The following is a 19,216-nucleotide window of genomic DNA, read 5'->3' as shown; positions in this document are numbered from 1 at the left end:
ACATGCATCTCACTCTTCCAAATCATTTATTACACCTGGGAGCAGCGGGGGGGGGGGGGGGGGGAGGAGATATGTGATTGCACTCAGAGAGAGTATATATTCCAGGGGGAGAATGAAAAGTCAGAAGCCAAATTCCTCAGAGAGGGTGAGTTGTTCTACCTGCTTGGTTTAATTCAGTCTTTCATTGAGCAAATATTTACTGAGCCCCTATAGGGATGGATACAACAGACAAAAGTCCCTACATTTCTGGAGCTCACATCCTAATGAGAGCTAATTTTCATGCTTAAAGGTACAATTCCTATTTATCATGCAACATGGTGCCAACTACATGCCAACCTCTTCATTTGCTGGAGAATAGTTCCAGCAAATGGGAGAACTTGCTATGAGAGATGCCACATCTGAATGATTGAAGGAATGGTCACAACTAATTGTGACTACAGATGATCTTCACTTTCTGTGTCCCATTTAGATCCCCCTGTACCCCACCCTTCCCCAGCTATAAGTTGAAGCTCCACTGTCCCTGTGTGCAGGGCATCTGAAAATCAATGCAATGTGTGTGCATTGAGTGGGCACATCAAGAAGGGGTGGGAGGTACACATTAGTGATTTCAGCCATGGCCAGCGAAGTTGCCAGGTAGCACTTTGAGTTTTATTAATGATCCCACTCCCAGGGAACCCCAGAGAGCGCTGGCCTTCCCCCAGTGGGGTGAGTGTCTAAGCTTGCAGGCACCGTGGGAGCAGAGCAGCCTAAGGCCCCAGCAGGTCAGCTGCACTCCACACCGGCATCCTCACTGTGGTTGCAGTTGTGAGAGCCCCAGTTACTCTTGTTGCAGTTCCACAGGGTCGTCTCTGTCCCTCGACATGCAACATCATCCAACCAGATCAACCCAGAGCCTGGATACAGAGAAAGCAAGGAGGGAAAGGGGAGTGGGATTAGGCTCAAAGCCGAGTGGCCCCTTGGTGTTGGGGGCTCCCATTTGGGGTACACTGTCAGTTCCTCTCCCATCCACTCAGGCCCAAGGTGCTGACAGTTGGACTATTCTCTTCTAATGACCCTGCCTCTGTCCTGCTTCCTCTCCTTTTTGACAAAAGTCTCATCGAGTATTTCACACTAATCCAGGCACTATTTAAAACCTGCTCCCGGGGGCTCCCCACCTTCTTCTCTTTCCGCTAACTCACTACAGGATGTCTGTGTTCCTCCCGGCATCCACTTTCCTCAAACCCCTTTCTCCTGAGACAGCTGATTTCACACCAAGAGCTCAGAGGAAAACAGTTGGATTGTTGGATTGCAGAAATTTACACCACAGTGTGACAACCTATATGAAGGAAAGGTGTATTTTAAAGTTGTTTTACAATCCAGATTTAAAAATGGTTATGCACTTTGGGGTGGAGTAAGAGCAGAGAGCATTTGGGGGTGGGAGCAGAAGTGAGCCTGGTGTCCCTGCAGGCCAGCCCTCCCGGCTGAGGAAATGGTCTCAGCCTGCTGACCTAACTCCTTTACTGAAAGTTGGAACCTTGTGCTGAAAGTCACAGGCCGAGTCTCTAGCACCCCACGCTGATTGAGGAAGTCCTTGCTCTGATTTGGTTTGCACCTTCCCCTTAAAGGTGACCACAGCACGGAAAGGTGACCACAGCATGGGCCGTGCAGGCCTCTAGCACCCAGACAGCTGGAACGGAGGCTCACGCTTGCCCACCCTGTGAGTTTTCTCCACTCCTAAAGCTGCGTTTCGGAGAGTCATGCCTCACAGACACTGCCAGCTGTGCCACATCTTGGCTCAGGGCGGACAGACACTGACCCAGGCCAGGCAGCCAGAGCCCCAGCTGAGCCTTTACCATCACTCTTAGAGAAGAAAGGTCACATTTCTTCTAGGGCTGCCACGCTGCAAGGATGCAAGCTTAGGGCCCTGAGCTGTAGTTTTGCTGTTGCTTGAACGAATCTTTCTCTTTTAACCTAAACCACACCGAGTCACTTGCAACCAAAGGGAGAGAAAGCCCATGACAGCCCCTCAAGGAAAGAGGCTGCCGGGGGAGGACTCACCAGGTGTCATACTGAAAAGGGCCCTTCCCGAAGAGTAACCCAGCATGCGGCAAAAGACAGTGGCGTCCGAATTGTCCCAGCCATCGTCGCAAATTGTCCCCCAGTCATTGTTATAGAAAACTTCAGCCCGGCCTCGGTTCGCAGAGCCAACAATCCTGACAGGTTGCAGGGATTCACCTGGGTGGAAGGACACACGTGGGAGAGGCGAGGATGGCAGCCTCGGGCTTGGCGTGGCTGTGGGCTGTGCCTATTCGTGGCAGGGAGTGCTGTGTTCGGGGAAGAAACACCCCGCTTGGCCGGGAAGACCCCACATGTGGCACCACCACTGCCTGGCAAGCAGCCTCTGTGCCTCTGGGCCTGCGGCCAAGAGGCCATGGGGTCAGGTGCCTCTGTGGCTGGTTGTGGGGAGAAAAAAAAGAAAAGTTGAGGGAAAAAGGAAGGAAGAAAAGAAGAGAGGGAGAGAAAAAAGGAAGGGGGAGAGGTGGGAGGAGAGAGGAAGAGAAGGAGAAAGAGGGGTAGAGGCTGGAAGGGGGGTGCACTGGGGCTATGGCTGGGAGCAGGCTTATTCAAGGGAAAGGCCCACTAACCTTCCCCAAAGTGAGGCATTTCTCTGAGACCCAGGGCGGCTCCCCCGGCCACACATGCAGTGCTCAAGTACAGAACTGACTTGAGCGCACAAATGAAGGCGATAGAAGCCGCAGTTACCTTTCTGGCCTTTCTCTCCCTTCACTCCTTGCTGCCCAGCAGATCCTGTCACAAGGAGAAAACCACAGGATTTGAAGGAAGCCAGGCCAGGACTCCCTCGCCCTCCTCTGCCGCAGCGGGGTGGAGGGTGGAGGGGTGGTCAGGCCAGTCTCTCTTCCCAGCTTTGCCCGTGACCTGGCATTATGCGGACGGGATGCTCCCCGGGCACCAACGGCTAAGCGGGAAGACATGGACCTAAGCCACAGCAGGAAGGGTTAAAGCTAGATTAGCGAGGGGCATTTAACAGGTAAGAGGCCTAACGTGGGAAGCATCTTCATGGAAAGCTCCGGGATGGGGGGCGTGGTGGGCATGGAGCGAGTGCACGTCCGAGTGCCCCCTCGCTGAGCGTGGACTGTGCCTCGTTCGCTCCATGCTGAGGCTAATCCCAGCTCAGAACTCATCCACGGAACCAGCAGACCGGACCTTCTGGTTCTGAAAACTCTTGAGCCCCCTACATCAGAGCCTCTCCTTTGAACCCACAAAGGAGAAATAGAGGCCTTACCTTTCATTCCTTGGTCTCCCTTCTGGCCACCTGGCCCAGTTGCACCCTTGGGGCCTGCCAGGCCTGGGCTTCCCTTCTCTCCCTTCGTGCCTGCAGGTCCTGGGAGGAGAAAGACCACTCGGTCGGGTGCTCTCTTCTGCTTTACAAGGGGCCCAAGAGCCGTGGTTTAATGAGTTGTCCTTAACTAGCAGGTTTCCCTGTGAATTGGGCTGTTTGGATGCTCAGTTGGTATCTTTGGTCCCTCTGGCTGCGGGGGGTGGGGATGGGGGCACCGCTCTAATCTCCCGAGTCCAATGCAAATGCTGGTTGAGAAGCTGCTGACAGGAGTCCAGAGATTGTTGGTCCTCATGGACTACATAATTGTGTGGAAGTTCTAGCCATTCTAGAAGAATTTGCTAGAGTGTTTCTAGGCCTTATTTTCTCCTTGGTAAATTAAAACAGGAATAGAGTATCCAGTTTTTGAGGGAGAGAGGCTGCTCCAGCAGCTTGTCGGAGAAGTGTTGCTCTCGCACTCCTGGGCTCTGGGTGCCGAGAGGACTAGAGCTGCTCTCCGGAGAGCGCTGAGCGCAGTAACCAGCTACCAGCTGGGGCTTAGCAGCGAGGATGGTGCAATAGTCCAGGGAGAAGACGGAGGAGGTGGGGAGGCGCTGGAGGCGCCAGGTGGCTGCATAGCCCAAAGCCACTACCTGGCCTCCGGCTCTCCTGATACTTTTCACCGAGCCCCCTGTCCCCCCCCCCCCATCCAAAGCCCTATACCCCTCAATTCACTGAGTTCCTGTCATTCCTCAGGTTTCCCAGGGAGAAAATCTGAGGCCCCGGCTGCTTTGAGAGAAGGTCACAGCAGTTCTTTCAAAGTCAACAAGCCAGGCCTGAGCCTTTGCAGTCATCATTGCAAGGAAATTAAAATAGAGTCAGCCCCTTACCTGGAACTCCTGATTCTCCTTTTGTTCCTTTCTGTCCTTGAAGTCCTAAGATCAAAATACAAAAACCAGGAGAAGATAATAAAACTTGGATATTAGATACTTTTAATCTTAGACAACCTCTGCCTTTGTCTGATTAATGCAGATGGAAAGATACATCAGCGCTTCACGATTGTTTAGCTTCTTCTGCAGAACACAAAGGAGACGGACTGCACATAATGGGACGCGTGTGTTGGGGTGAAACAGAAATGTCCTGGGTGGAGGTCTGAGTTAGACAGACAGATCCCAACTCACTGGCTGACCTTCCGTGCCAGTGGTAGCCTGACTTAGTGTCTAAGTCCAAGTCTATTCCTTCCTGTTGCATTTATTGGAAAAGAATTAAGAGATACTGTGAAAATAAAATTATGTTTATTTCCAAAAGACTCTAGAGGGTACTCAGGGGCCACCAGGAGCTTTGAGGGCCTCACCCATAGTAGATGTTAATAGTTTGGTTGGTTTATTTCATTGTGGCCCCAGTGTGGCTGAAGAGTCATGCGGCTAAAGGGCCTCATGGGCAGAAAATGGAAAAATAATCACTGCAGTTATTAGTGATGATACTATTTGTGTTCTAATGTGAAAAATCCTGCCTCCCTCCCTCCTTCCTTCCTCCCATTCATCTTTTCTCACTAACGTCCATGGATGGTCCACTCTTCCCAGCACCAGGTCGGGTCACTGTGGGATAATAATTTATTGGTTTAGCAACATCATGGTCTCTTGGTTTTAAGGCTACTATTAGTTTTTCTTCAGAGAAATGGGGCTCTCCAAGACAGCTACACAAACTTGGAAAATGAAACTTGATATTGATGTGAAGTAACAGTTACTAGAGTGTAGCAATGAGAATGCAAAATGTGCGATGTGCCCATCACCACGCCCTTGACTGGTGTCCCCCCCACGGTGCAAGCCCAGCCTTAACCAAAGGCCCGCTTTTGGTGTTCAACAGAAACCACAGTTACCTTCCTTGCCAATTGCCTGGGGGAAGTTCCTACATGGGGAAGTTCCTGCCTCCCAGTTCCTGACTTTCCTGAGTACCTACTGTGTGCTGGTCAATGAGGGGTAAGCTAAAGCCTGGCAGGTCTATTTGGGACACCTTGGAATAAGAGGCCAAGGGAGTCTTGGCTCCCCACAGCCTTTCAGATATCTTGTCGAGGCCAAGCACTGCCTGGGGAGGAGGGTCAGAGGGCCATGGAGCCACGAGCTGCCACTACAAGCCTCGGCACCAGGAGAAGCAGGGTGCACTGGAAGGATCTGAGAGGGCACCTGCTGCAGCCCCCTCGTGCTAGGCATGGGGACAGGACTGAGGCTCAGAGCTTCTTCTAGGAGCTGAGGGTACCTTAGAGGCCTGACACTGGCAGGAAGTCCCCAGCTCACCCAGGCCTTTGGTTTGTGCTCTGGTTCCTCTATCTAGAATGCTTCACCTTTTTGGTGCCTTTGAGAACTTTGACCAATCCTGTAAAATGTGCTAAAATGTCAGATGTCAACAACTGCGAAGCCTTCTCTGGCCTTGACTGCTGATGCTGCACAAGTCAGGCGCTCTGGGCTGTGTCCACCTCTGTGACCTAGAGCAAGGTGTCTCCTTCCCTGAACCCCCTTTCCTCCTCTGAGGCCTGCTCCCCAGCCAGCCCCTGTTTGCTGTTGACCCGAGGTCACCCTGCAGAGGTGGCAGATGCTTCCTCTCTACTTACCTGCGTCTGAATCGCATGTGTCAAGATTAAGGAGGTGAAGACATTCAGAAACAGGTCTTTGTGATTAAATTAAAGTGGTCCACACTAGACCCTTGGCCCTCTCTGTCTGCATCCTAGAGCACACCATATTGCAGAAGTCTCTAACTTACGGCTCTGTCCCTAGAAGCAAGGCTCAGGGATGCCAGGCACTGTGACCTCCCTTTATTGTCCCCTCATTTCTCAAAGACATACCTCTCTCCAGCTGTCCCTGCAGCACCGATCAACATACACCTTGTGCAGACAAGAACAACAGGGAAGCCCTTATTCATGAGGCCCATGTCCCTTTGGCCTGACTCTCCCTCCTTTTTCACGCCTTCCTCCCAGCCCCTCACCTCCTGGGACTCAGCATCTCCTGCCGCCTGCCTGCACTGGGCCAGGCACCCTGCGCAGCCAGGGGCTTTACCTGTGCGGCCTTGTTCCATCTCTCAGCTGCCCTGCAAGGCAGGCCGTTTCCCTCTGTCCAGAGGGTGAAGCAGAAGCCCTCACTCTGAGATGGGAGGGATTTATCTAAGGTGAGGTTGGCGTTGGGTCCCAGGGTCTGCCTCCCACTGGGCCCTGTCTCTGCCAGCTCCCTGTTTCTTCCTGGAGCTTGGCTCGGGCTGTTTGCTGGGTTCCAAAGGCACTGGCAGCTGGCTTTGGGCCCTTCCTTTCTCCTGAACAAGCAGTCACACTGCAGTGTGCCCCAGAGTCACCTGCACAAGGTTGCTAAAGAGCAACCTGCTGGGAGCCCCCCAGAGTCACTGGTTCCGTGGATGGATCTGGGATGGGACCTGGGACTCTGCATTTCTGACAGGTACCAGGTGATGCTGATGCTGCTGGTCCGGGGACCACATTTTGAGTAGCACCGCCCCAGACACACCCCATTTGATCTCGGGGGCCAGCTGATGAAGTGCCTGCTGATACGTGTATGTAGCGAGCGGGTGGTGGCTTTGTCTTCAACACTCCCCTCTTCAGGTGGAGGAACCGGGAGCTGAGTTTTGTGTGAGGTCTCTCTCGGCCTCTGGACACTAAAGGACATTCACTGAGTGGCTGTTCCATCGAAGGACTTGTAATTGCTTCACTACAAATCAGGGTAGTGTCCCAATCAGATCAGGGGGAGAGAAAAGGTTGAAAAACAGCATCTAGAAGTGAGTACAAAAGTGCACTGGAAGCAAGTGAACCTGGGCTTCCCTCTTCACCACAAACAAACTGGGTTTCCCGGGTGTCACAGCCTCACAAGCTGAGAGGGCCCAACATACTTATTTGCAAGGTATTTACTTGGGGAAGATATTTCTACCCCCAAAATAGTTTAGTTAGAAAGCAAATGCCTTCCTATTGTTTAGTGTTGAGCTGGCGTTCTGCCTAAAATCTCCAAATGTTCCTGCTCCCAGGGGAAATCGCCTGTTTCAGCCCCAGAGTGCCCCTGAGCTGCTGGACCCCAGATGTTCCACCTCATAGAGGGGGAAACTGGGGCCCAGGGAGGTCAAGTACCGGCCCACTGTTACCTAGCTGGTCAGAGGCAAGTCCAAGGTGAAACACAGGTCTCCTGGCTCTGACCAAATGAGCCATTCCCAGGACATTAGGAAACTCCCTTCAGTCCCATCCTGACATACAGGCTCAGTATAGCCTGGCACGTCTAGGATTCATTTCATAACTGACAAATTGAGCTGTGTGTCGAGAAGCAAAAGCCGACCCCAAACTGGGAGGCATGTAGACTCCTGCAAATGTCTCTAAAAAACTTAGAGAAAAACAAGGGAAAGATTCATAAGTGACAATTTAGTAATATGACTTGGTGGAATTTAATAAATTCTTGCACTAACTCAGTACTTAGATATGGGGAATGGAATTAACTGAGAAATTAAATTCACAATGTAGGGTTTGATTGCTATTGTGGATGATTTTTTGTTGCTATCTTTAAAGTAAAACATTGTAAAATACAGATGAGAAAAGAGATTTCAAGTTATTTTGAACTTTGGATTTGCCTCAAGAGGAAAGTAAAAGAACTTAGAAAATTTGGGTTCTTGTTATACTTTGGACTTGAAGGCTGTTGAGATGCAGAATTTCTGATCAGATTGGTGCTTTGGAGCTTGAATGTTTGGGTACTTCTAACATGGTCCCACGGGGTGGAAATAGAAAAAGAAATGCCATTATTACCAGCAAGTCCTTCCTTATTTCCGAACAAACTTTATGAAACTTTGAGCTAAAATTCATTTTGTTGTGGGTTTTTTGCAAAAAATTTTTTAATGATTTTGTAACTGTTTAAAAGATCAAAGGTTACAAAAACTAAGTTTTAGGGGTTTGATAAAGCCCTGTTTTGTTAATGGTAATGGAAATTACCTTCAAGAAAGCTCTGCTGGGTGACAATGCCACTTACTAAGCCATGCAGTTTATTTTCCAAGCAGATGGAAGGGGTTTGCTCCTCACAATCCTACATCTGAGACGGCTCCGCCTTCTCAGGAGATGTGAGCAGGAGGAAACACTTCACCGGAAGGGGTCACCGTGGTTAGTGACTGTCCGTGACAGCGGGGAGATTTGGTGACTAAGCTAGGATTTACCCTCAGACTGTGGAGTGGGACTCATTTATCTGAGTCCTATACTCTGTGCTATTCTATATAACAAGGTCTGGAGAAGCACCAATTTGGAATCAGAGTTTGAGATTAACTCCCAGATTAGGTGCATATTAACTGTGAGACCCTGAGCAAGGCATTTGCGCTTTGGGAGCCTTCGCTTCCTTGGCTATAAGGTAGGAGGCGTGTGTGGGTAGATGGACTAAGATCATGGGAATCAAGTCCCAAGCACAGTGTCTGGCCCAGAGGCATTGCTGATAATAAATAGGTCTGTTTTTATTATTAAAGCACAATATTGAAAGCTAGCTGTTTCCCAGGTCAAGCCAAGGCACTATAATTTCTCTGTTTTTGTCCAATGCAGCCAGATAACCTCTTGAGAGATTAGTGATTTTATTTACAAAATGGGGAAAAGACATCAGTTTGAAAAACTGGCTTGATGTAATCAAACCTGGACAAACACCATGGGACCTCTAGTTCGGGGAATACCGGTGTCCTGACATCGAAAAGTACACATTGTCTTCGATGATGAGCCCTGGCTTCCACTCACCACCCACCCTTCCTTCTCCTGGGTCAGAGACCTAACCTCTCCCAGAGCTCATTAGCCTTTTCCTTCAGGATGCTATCGAGGCCTGGCTATGATGAGCCAGATTGTGGTCCTATCGGTGGGAATTCCCTTCTGAGATGTCCGTGCGGACCAGCAGCTACTTGTTCAAGGTAAGCATTTGGGTTTGAGTGGGAAACCTATGCAAGTTTACACAGGTTTTAATCATCACACGCCTCAAAATGAAAATGTAATTCACCATGTTTATTGGGCAGCAGGAACTTGCCTGGTTGGTATTTACCACTAGTTCTGAATGTTGGAGATACCTGTGAAGGCACCCAATGAATAGACAAAGACGATGGACTGAAAACGGTCCCCAGACTGTGTGCTCCAATGGAGTGGGGCCGTGAGTAAGTGAGGGACAGCCATAACGGCCGGAGATCTTTGGGTTTCCTTCTAAGGGTGGAAGAAGCTGCTGCAGCTTCGCCTCTGAGTGCCCTGATGGGGGCAAGGGGCCCTTCTGGCTGCCTGGGGAGGAAGATGGCATAATAAAGTGTAATGGATAAAGCCCACGTCTTGGACCAGCCAGGCCTGGACTGCGCCCTGGCTGCATCTCTCACTGTGAAGTAGTACTCACAAGGGTACTCAGTCCATTGGGTGGTCAGGAAAACGCTCAGGGTCAGCAGCTGCTCTCACTGTGCGAACCCTCCCAGGACGCAGAGCGCAGGGCAAGATTCCCTGCTCTCGGACAGCGGGAGACACTGACTAGGGCCCGGCAGTGGGCTCAGTGGCCCTTTGGGTAAAATCATGTTTTACCCCAAGTATTCTTACTTAGTCTAGCAATGGGAGTGTGTAGAGGGGGAGGGATTCTCCTTGTTTATAATGAGGGAGGAAAGCCATCATCTCCATGAAGCCAAGCAGAAAGCTCAGAGGCAAGACAGTCTCAGGCCCCAAAGTCAGACACCCTAAGATCTCCAAGAAAGAGGGAGGTGTAAGATCAGAAAGGGAGCTGACAAGTCAAGGCCACTTATCCACCTCACCCAGATGGAGTCTTTCTGGAAGTTGCGACCTTGCTGGTGGCCTTTAGGTGGCATCAGGTAGCAGAGCCCCTGCTTATACTGAACCACAGTCTGTGAAAAGAAATCAGCTCCATGGCCAGATGGATTGGAAGGACTGTGGGTGTAGGACCTGCCTGGGCCATGGCTCCTGACAACCTTCAGTAAAACCCCAGACGTCAAAGGCCCAGTCCAAAGCTGGCCAGGGAGAGGGCGCACCTACCCCTCTGACCAGAGCTCCTGACTCCCCCACATCCCAACCTAAGAAACCAACCAGGTGCCAGGGACACCACCCTACAGAGCCCTTCCTCACTCCTCCATGACTTCACCGGCTCTGTTTCCTCTCTCTAGATTCTCTTCCCCTCCTGCACATGTCCAAGCTCCACTCATTCTCCAAGACTCAGCTCAAGCTCTTACATCACCCCTGCATTGGTCTGCCCTTGGCCACCCCCACCGGACCCCAGCCACCAATAACCTGAAACATTTAACAGGGTTAAATCACATTCGTTAAAGGAATTATTTGGTCAACCACTTGATCAGTGAAAACTCAGAGGTCCTGCCTCTGGTGTGGGTCCATAGCGTGGCCCTGGGGTGAGGGCATACGGGTTTGCTAACACAAGCATGACCTTGACTCTGCCAGAGGAGGGGACTGCAGCAGGCTGCCCACAGACATCCTAGGCAGACACGCAGCCCTTTCTCACAGCTCCAGGCTGCCACCACACCTCCTGGCCTGCACCTGGCTTTCTAAATGGCATGTGACTGTTCTCCATGCAAATGTTCACATCAAACTGCGCTTGACACAGTGTGACAAAGTCTGTGTGCCTCCCGCACCAATCTCTATGCCTGAGAGCAGGAGCCAAGTCCTATGCATCATGGGGCTCAGCACCCAGCACAGTGGCTCAGACTTTCTAGACCGTTGCAAGTGCCCAGACGTGTGTAGTGACTAGATAAAATTGGCATAGTGGTTTATAAAGTAGACCGCCTTGGTATTATGGTTTATAACCAGACTAAATTGACATGACAGTTTATAACGTAGGCTAATTTGGCACGATGGTTTCGAAACTAGTCTCTGTGAGTTCGGTTGCTGTGGGTTGCTCTCCCTAGTCTGACAGCCCTGGGAGAATATGCAAAGAGGGATTTCTTGACACCCCCTATCCGAATCCCTGACCCTTGAGGCCCCACTCAGGTGAGCAAGAGAGAGTGGGAACTATGCCCACAGCTGGAAGGCAGAACAAGAAGACAGCATGGCTGAGGTGCCCTGCTCTGCTTTTTGATGTTAGAGGCCTGGTTGTGGCATTCAAGGCCTTTAAGGAACCCTGGGCAGAGGAAGAACAGCCCTAGGACCTTCCGGGGTCAGAGCACAGGAGACACTCTGCTTTCTTCTGGTGGGCCCGCAGGGAGCCAGTCTTCCTTCCTGTCCATCCCTGCCCACCCGCCTACCCACACCCTCCCTTACCTGTGTCTCCCTTGCTTCCTTTCATGCCTTCAGGTCCTGGGCTCCCGGGTCTCCCTGGTTGTCCTGGACAACAGATGTCACAGCGAGCATAAGAGTTGGGTAGATGGATCTTCAGACCTCACCCCCCATGTCCACCACAGGACAGAAGACCTCACCTGTTAGCCCAGTGGCACCAGCTCTGCCAGGCTCTCCCTTGGCACCTGGGGATCCTGCTGCACCCTGAGGGCCTCGAGGACCCTCTGCTCCAGGTGGTCCTGAAAGTTAATTCACAACTGCAAAGCTGGGGTGGCTGGCAGAGGGCCTGGCTGCCATCCCCTCAACGCACCTCCGCTCAGCAGTGAGACTTGTATGTCCTGGCACCTAGTATGTTCCCTGGGCAGCCCTGGAAGCCATGAGGCAGCCCAAACAGTGAGAGGGAATGACAGTCTCAGCGGTTTGTTACTTTCTCCCATTCACTGCAGCTTGGGGCTTGTGGGCTTACTAGGAACCTGGGTCACGAATGTGTAGCTCCCACTCTGGAGGCAGAGTGGGTGCAGCTCTAACGAGGGGCATCAGTTTAGTGTGCTGCTTTGTTCCTCTTGAGGGGGCCAGGTTTTGGAGGCCCCAGATGCTCTGGATTAACACCACAATGGAATAAGAGATAGTAGAGTCAGGCCCTGGACTTAACTTGGCCCAGAGATGGACTAATGCCCAGGTTCCTGCAGTTCTTACCTTGATCTCCTTTGATTCCAGGAATTCCAGCCACACCTACAATTAAGAAGGACTTAGGACTTTTTTCCTGTAGCTCGGCCTTCCAGGAAAAAAAATGGAATATGTACAAGCCCGTGCGTGGACCTGCCCATGCAACCTCTTACCTGGAGAGCCTGGTTTCCCTGAGTCACCTTTACTCCCCTGGGCTCCGGGGGGTCCCATGACGCCCATGTCTCCTTTCACGCCCATGTTCCCCTTGCTTCCTGAAAAACCAAAGAGTCATAGTCGGGCATGGGAGGAGGGCAAGCCTGGGCACCAGGTCCCGCTTGACACAACTCGTCCCACTCAAGACACAAGGGCCCCCCCTCAAGGAGCACACCACCTTGCCCCAGAGACAAGACATAAACTCATGAGAAATGGACACGGCGACCTCGCCTGGCTGGCAGCAGATGGTCTCAAAGTCTGGCTCTCAGGGCCCAGGTCAGAGCTCAGGTCCCCTTGGGAGGGACCACAGCTGGGGCTCAACTCGTGCTGTCTGGTTTATGTGGGAAATTATTTTTTCAAGCCTTCCAGACTGAAATCTGAATATTCCTGCAGGTAGGCCCCAAATGCTGAGCACAGAAACTATGAAGTATTGATGGAGAGAAAAACATTGCAGCAGCTCATTTTCCTGCCAGTGCTTCAGCCATGGGCTTTCCTTGTGCCCAAGGTTTCAAATTTTCCACTTGTCATCAGCATTCGAGGCTTGTCCCAGCCAGTCCACTCCTCGATCTTCCTTTCTCCCTCCTCTTTTCTGCCACTGCTTGGTGCATATCAATTGAGGGCAGCTCCTCACAGGGCAGGATTCGCCAACCCCTTCCCAAATTGCGAGTTGGGTTTGGGAGCGGGCTGCATGGCCCTTGCCAGCCCCCTTGTGGGCGGCTCATCAGTAACCCACAGGCTGGCTGGTATTCAGGAAGCTCGGAGGTCCCACCATCAGCAGAGACGCAGCAGAGCAACCCCTTCGCGCCCTGGGGCTGGCTTGTTGGGATAGAATTGGTTAAAAGCCTCCATTCCATTCATTTTATGGTATCAGAGCTGGGGAGGACTCAGGAGGCCACCAGCTTTCTCTCCCCCGGTGAAGGAGGAAAGGAGACAGAAAGGTCTGAAGAGGAGGCAGAGAAGCAACTGTTGCATACACCCATCTGGGTCTAAGCTTTGAGGGCTGTTAGGGGCAAGGCTTGGAAATTAGATTCTTGGAGATGCTTTGGATACTTGAAAGGGTGACTATTTCCTGGTGGAAGACAAAACAACCGTGAAGAGCTTGGTTAGAGTTGACATCTCTACAGCAGCCTCGGCAAACACACGGAGGAAGTTCTCGCTCATCGGGAGTGTTCACTTAGGCAGAAGGGACCAGAAGTGATTTTCCTGGGGGGACTTGTTGGTGGCCCACTGCCCCGGGCCAGCCAGGACCACCACACTGTGACCAGCTGTGTGGCTGCGTGAGGTTTCTTGAGCGGGGTCTGGCCTGGGCCTGAGTCTGTGGTGCTGTGACGTCCGTGTCTCCATCAGAGGGGGCACCCGTCGAAGCAGAGCAGTATCAGCAAAAAGGCCAGGCACCACATGCAGAATCACAGCTGTGTCTGACTCTAGAACTTTCCAGCCACAGCTAACGAGGGAGTGTATCCCCTGGAAGTCCACCACTGTGGCATTACCCGTCTGCTGAGCGAAGAAGCTCAGTACCACGGGGGTGGGTCGCACCAGGTTGGCTAGCCCTGTCCACTGGGTGGGGCAAGCAGTGGGTAAGAGAGAGCTTGTGACCTGGGAGAGGAGATCAGGGAAGAAGAGGGGTGGGGCTGAGTCCTGGGTTCTGAAGAACTGAAACTGCCGCGTTTCTCCTCCCCAACCACAGTGCTCCCGGGCCGCTCTGGGTGTGGGCCCCATGCCCTCGTGGGTGGCAGTGGGATGGGAAAAAGCAGGGCTCAGAGTCCTTGGGAAAGGACTGGAGGGCAAAGGCCTGGCTGTTGTCCCCTCTGTGGGCCTTCCTTTCCTACTGTAAAGAGAACTCAGAGTGCCACTTTGGGAACCATCCTGAGAGGTCAACTGTCCAACCATTTGCTGGGGCAAGGATCCCCCTTCAATCCCACCTGGGAGAATTCTGCACCCACTCTTCCTGTCCCCAGCAGTGGCTGCTCCCTAAGACCCCCATCAGCCCATGTCACCAGGGGCAGCCTCCAAGTCTTACACTGTTCTTCCTCCCTCACCGCAACACAATTGGTTCTGCTGGGACCCTCGCCCATTGGTCCTTGTTTGCTGGGCGCCACTAGAGCAAGTCTCTTTCCTCTTTCACAGGGGCCTCACAGCCGGGTCCCTACTGAGGGCTCTCCTCGAAGGCAAGTGCACCTAGTTTCTTACGCTGTAAGTAACTTCAGGAACAGAATCACACTTCTTTCATGTCTTATGTCCCTGCTGTAATTAATCCTCATCAAAGGGGACTGCTATTATCCTTTCAGGTGAGTCAATTGAGGCTCAGAGAAGTTAAGTGACTTGTCCAAGGTCACACAGCTAGCGAGCCATGTTAGAACCCAGATCTGCCTGACCTTGAGCCTGAAGTTCTACCTTACACGGCCCCTCAAGCTACTATTAATGATGGTCATCACTTATCTAGTGCCAGCCACGTGGTGGAGCCAGAAAACATGATCTCTAACCCTTACAACTGCCCTGCAGGGTGTGTGTAACTTAATTATCATTTTAATTTAATTACCATTCTTTTGGGAAATGAAGAAATCAAACGTCATCAGGCTGTCATGCGCCCGGGCACACAGACGTGCAGGCCCAGAGCAGCGACGGCCACTGAGCCCGTTAGCCCTGCAGCCCTCATTTTCCTGATGGCACCCAAGAGCCCCCTGAGGGGCCACGAAAGAGACCAAGTGACAAAGAGCTAGACGGTGCTCAGTCGAGGCCAGAGCCCCTGGGGCAGTTCCTCCAGAGCTGCGCCCTGGACTTCCAGGGTCTCTAACACAGACTGCTGGGCCCATCCTGCGTTTTGAATGAACACCCAAAACAGCCCTTACCCAGGGCCCCTTGAGAAGTATTGCTCTGGAGATGGCACCTGCCGTCAAGGGAGAGGGCCTGATGACCTCCCCGGAATCAGCCCTGGCCCTCACGGCCAGCCAGGCTCCTCTTCCTCCCAGGCCCACCTCAGCCTCCTATTTTGGTGCGTCACTTTTTTTTCCTGCCACTTCCTAGCACTGCCTTTGTCCTCAGTTGCCATCTGTTATGCTTGGTGTGACACTGTTGTCCTCTCACATTGCTCTTAGCTTTCACATTCCTGTCCTTCGCTCACCTGGATGGCAGGTACCAAATCTAAGATCCCGGGATGCTGGTAGGCAGAGCATAGCCCGCCCCTCAGTGGGTGCTGAACAGACAGGGTTGCACAGAGTGGGGCCCATTCCCCCCCCCAGCCTCCCGGGGAGCACTCGCACCCAACAAGGCCCTTACCTGGGGAGCCCATGTCTCCTTTGTCTCCCTTAGCGCCAGTTTCCCCTTTCAGGCCAATGAGACCCTGATCGCCTTTGCTGCCCTTCTGTCCTGGGGTGCCTGCAAAGGGAATGCCAGTGAGGTGGGCTCCCAGCATCCTCCTGGGCATGGGCTCTTAGGCGGTGGGCAGGAGGCATTCTGGGGAGAAGAGAAAGGCATCCCCAGAGGAAGCTGGGGTGTGTTAGCTCATTTCTTGGGTAATCTTGCAGTGGTCCAGCAAGACTCAATTAGGAGGTCACTAATGTTCTGGGGCTGGGGAGAAGCCTAGGGAAGGGACACTGGGGACAAGACTGAGGTCCAGGGGGATAAAAGTAGACCTGGAACTGAAACCCCTCACTCCAGCAGCACGGGGTCTCAGGGAAGGGCACTATTGAGAATCAGTCTGGGGGTTGACAGCTGGCTCCTCTGAACGCTGTGTGTCCTGAACAAGGGCCTTCTCTTGGCCTAGCGCCGCTTTCCTCTGTATGGGGATAGCAGCGCCTCCTCACAGGGTCCTCAGGGGACTTGATGAGGGTGTGGACATGGTAGAAACCTACAAGGGGGCTCTTGTTATACTTATTAGCCAAAGGGAAGAGGCAAGAACCCTAGAGAGCCCATGGACACGGGAAATACCCCAGCAGAGCTGTTCCTCATCCTAGCAGGTCAAGGCCGGGGGCTCCGGCCCCGAGTCCTTCAGGAGAGGTACCCCACATCCTGACAGGATGGGTGCAGGCCCCTCAGAGGGGCTTTCTAGGGTGAGGCCTAGGACCCCTCCCACCAAGGCTGTGCAGACTGTCCCAGCTCCACCGTAGCAGCCTGGCCCCTGGAGCGGAGGTGAGGCTCAGGCTCCAGAGTCTAACTCAGCTCTTCCAGTCCTTCCTGGGTTAGCTTGAGCAAGTCAGCATACCTCTGAGCCTCACTTTCCTCTCCTGAGAAATGGAGATATCAGCAACAGCCACTCGGGATTCGTGTGAGAAGTCAACAAAGCACAGACAAAATGTTCCTTCTCTTAACTGGGGGGCCTGCTGCACCCCAAGCCTGCCTGGTCCCTCCGCTCCCCCTTCTTCTCCCCCCTCTGTTCCTCCTGCTCTTGCACTCCAGGCTCGTGAACTATCCCTCTCCAGCATTCCTGACTCACTATACTCCTTCCCCACCCCAGGGCCTTGAGCTTGGATTCTCTCTGCCGAGGGCCCATGCTTCCCTGCAGCCTTCCCTCACCCACAGGTCACAGCTGAAAGGTGACCCTGGAGCCTCCCCTGGGCCTGCGGGGCTCAGGTCCCCTCTGTGCTCTTTCTTTTTTCAGAGCAGTAGCAAGGGCTGCTGCCAAGTCATGTTTCAGGTTGCTCCCCTGCCTAAACCGAAGGCCCCTGAGCGCAGAGGTCCTGTCTGTCTTCTGAAGTCTGGATTCCCACTGCCTGGGGTGTGCCTGATCCTTAAAGGTTTTCAATAAATATTTGTTGGGAGGAAAGAAAATCACCCGGGACACACAAAAGAGGGAAACTGAGGCACAGGTGGTTCCACACTACCCTTCCCCAAAGCTTGACTTAGGTGCATTTGCCCTTCCCCACCTTCCTGGACAGCGCAGCTTCACAAGCAGGCTGCCTGGGCTGCAAGCACCAGCTTCTGAGCTGAACCCCATCCTCTCTGGCCCGCCTATTGGTCTCCACGGGGCTTTCTAGCAAGATACGCCTTTCGGGAGCTCTGACCAGACAAGGCAAGCCATGGGGGGAGGGGAGAGAGACCCCAGCCTCTCTGGGGGAGCCACCGTGGTGGAGAACCTGGGAAGACAGGTGGGCCCTGAGAGGGAGCCCAGGCCTCCTGCAGCCCAAGCCTCTGCAATTGCAATTTCCTGCCTCACTTACCCCGAGCTGGGCATGGGCTAAGCACTTTCCCATTCATCATTTCATCCTGACACCACTCCTGGAGGTCCCGTCATTACCCCCATCTCATGCGGAAGGACACAGAGCTCAGAAGCGGGACGTGACTTGTTCAAGGCCACCCAGCTCCTGAGAGGGCCGCCTGCTGTCCAAGCCCAGGCTCCTGCCACTCGAGAGGCTTCCTCAGTAACCCCCCCCCCCCAGCGGTGTGATTGGGGCCATGCTTGAAAAATTATGAAACTAAAAAGTTCTGCCCTGACAACGTCGAGTACGTTTATTTTCAATATGAAATTTCTACCACTCAGCTGGTGGACTGGAGCGAAGTGTGAGCAAAGTGTGTGTGTGCACACGTGCATGTGTGCCTGTGTGTGTGTGCACGACAAAATTTGTGTGCTAAGAAAAAGGCAGTTGGAGAAAAGGCAGCTGAGCCCAGGCTTCATCCTCAGAGAGCACTGTCACTGTCAGACATTGTTCATGTCATTTCACTTGAATCTTACAGCCACTTTGTGAGGGGAGTAAATTATCTGCATTATTTCTACACAGGTGAGCTGCCAAGGTTCCAGGAGAACTAAGTAACTGGCTTAAAGTTATACAGCTGGTAATGGCAGATCTAGGACTAGAACCCAGGTCGGCCTGACCCCACAGGCTGCGGCTTCCTGCATTGTCATGGTGGCCACAGCCAGATGGGCGCTAAGTGCTAAGTGTCCGGTGAGAGGCACCTGGAGAGAGTATCCATGGGAGACAAAGGAGGGCCTGTGCTGGGACCCTGGGGGAGAGCACAGCCAAGGGGATGCACTGGGGCTGGTCTTAGAAGCAGCTAGATCTGAAGGGGAGCAGCGAGGGGGAGCCATGTCCCACTTCAGGTAACAGCAGGTTCAAGGCCCAGATGCTGGGAGTGCAAACAAGGCCAGGGCACCAAGGAAAACCAAGCGAGAACCAGGGGCTTGTGGGGAGACTGTGGGACCCACGGAAGGTAAGTTGAGGTCAGGTGTGGAGGCCCAGAAAGGCACAGGCAGAGGGGGCCGTGGGAGAAGGTCGTGGGGAGGGGGCGTGGGGCAGCTGGACATGAACCCACCTGGAGCGCCGCGTTCGCCTTTGATCCGGAGGAGCTCTGTGCGGGAAGGAGAGAGGGTTGCAGGCCGAGCTGTGGGGCAGTCAGGGCTCCCGCTCCGCGCTGACATGCACGTGGGAACTGGGGGCATTGGGCAACAGGAACCAAGTCCCCGGGCATTTTCCAGGAATGAGTCCTTAGGAAGAGCCGGAGAGCCCTGGGAGTCCCAGAAGTGTGGGACCCTGGAGGGCACCCCACATCATCAGGAGACTATGGAGCTAAACCAGCTGGGCAAGTGTGTCAGGTTGAAGGAAGGGCCCTCATACCGATCACAACTAGCTCCTTTGACTCTCAAGGGAAGGAGTGGCCTTCTCTGTGTCTGAGCGCCTGAGCCTGGACCCTGCTCCTCTGTGAACGTCCCCTCTACCTGTGTCCCCACTGTGCTCTCACCTGTGCTCACTGTGGAGGCAGCAGCCTCTCATGGACCTGCCCTCCTGGACGCTGCGTCTGGCATGTGCTCCGTGGGCATGGCACCCTGG

At 53.2% G+C, this 19,216-nt stretch overlaps 1 protein-coding gene across 1 annotated transcript in view; it reads right to left on the bottom strand.

Moving 5' to 3' along the window:
- Window positions 1-626: 626 nt before the first annotated feature.
- Window positions 627-19,216, bottom strand: part of MARCO (macrophage receptor with collagenous structure) — a 34,450-nt gene continuing 15,860 nt past the window's right edge. The window contains exons 4-14 of the mRNA XM_081143543.1: window positions 18,702-18,737; window positions 15,732-15,830; window positions 12,416-12,514; window positions 12,273-12,308; window positions 11,717-11,815; window positions 11,562-11,624; window positions 4,207-4,251; window positions 3,284-3,382; window positions 2,743-2,787; window positions 2,038-2,214; window positions 627-893 (exon numbers count right to left, since the gene is read on the bottom strand). Of these exons, the coding sequence (XP_080999669.1) occupies window positions 763-893; window positions 2,038-2,214; window positions 2,743-2,787; window positions 3,284-3,382; window positions 4,207-4,251; window positions 11,562-11,624; window positions 11,717-11,815; window positions 12,273-12,308; window positions 12,416-12,514; window positions 15,732-15,830; window positions 18,702-18,737 (929 nt within the window). The 3' untranslated portion in view covers window positions 627-762. The remainder of the gene's footprint in view (window positions 894-2,037; window positions 2,215-2,742; window positions 2,788-3,283; window positions 3,383-4,206; window positions 4,252-11,561; window positions 11,625-11,716; window positions 11,816-12,272; window positions 12,309-12,415; window positions 12,515-15,731; window positions 15,831-18,701; window positions 18,738-19,216) is intronic.

This window comes from Miniopterus schreibersii (genome assembly GCF_964146895.1).
Source record: "Miniopterus schreibersii genome assembly, chromosome: 7".
NCBI classification, from domain to species: domain Eukaryota; kingdom Metazoa; phylum Chordata; class Mammalia; order Chiroptera; family Miniopteridae; genus Miniopterus; species Miniopterus schreibersii.
Note: the sequence above shows the minus strand (reverse complement) of the source record. Positions and strands in the feature narration are given on the sequence as shown.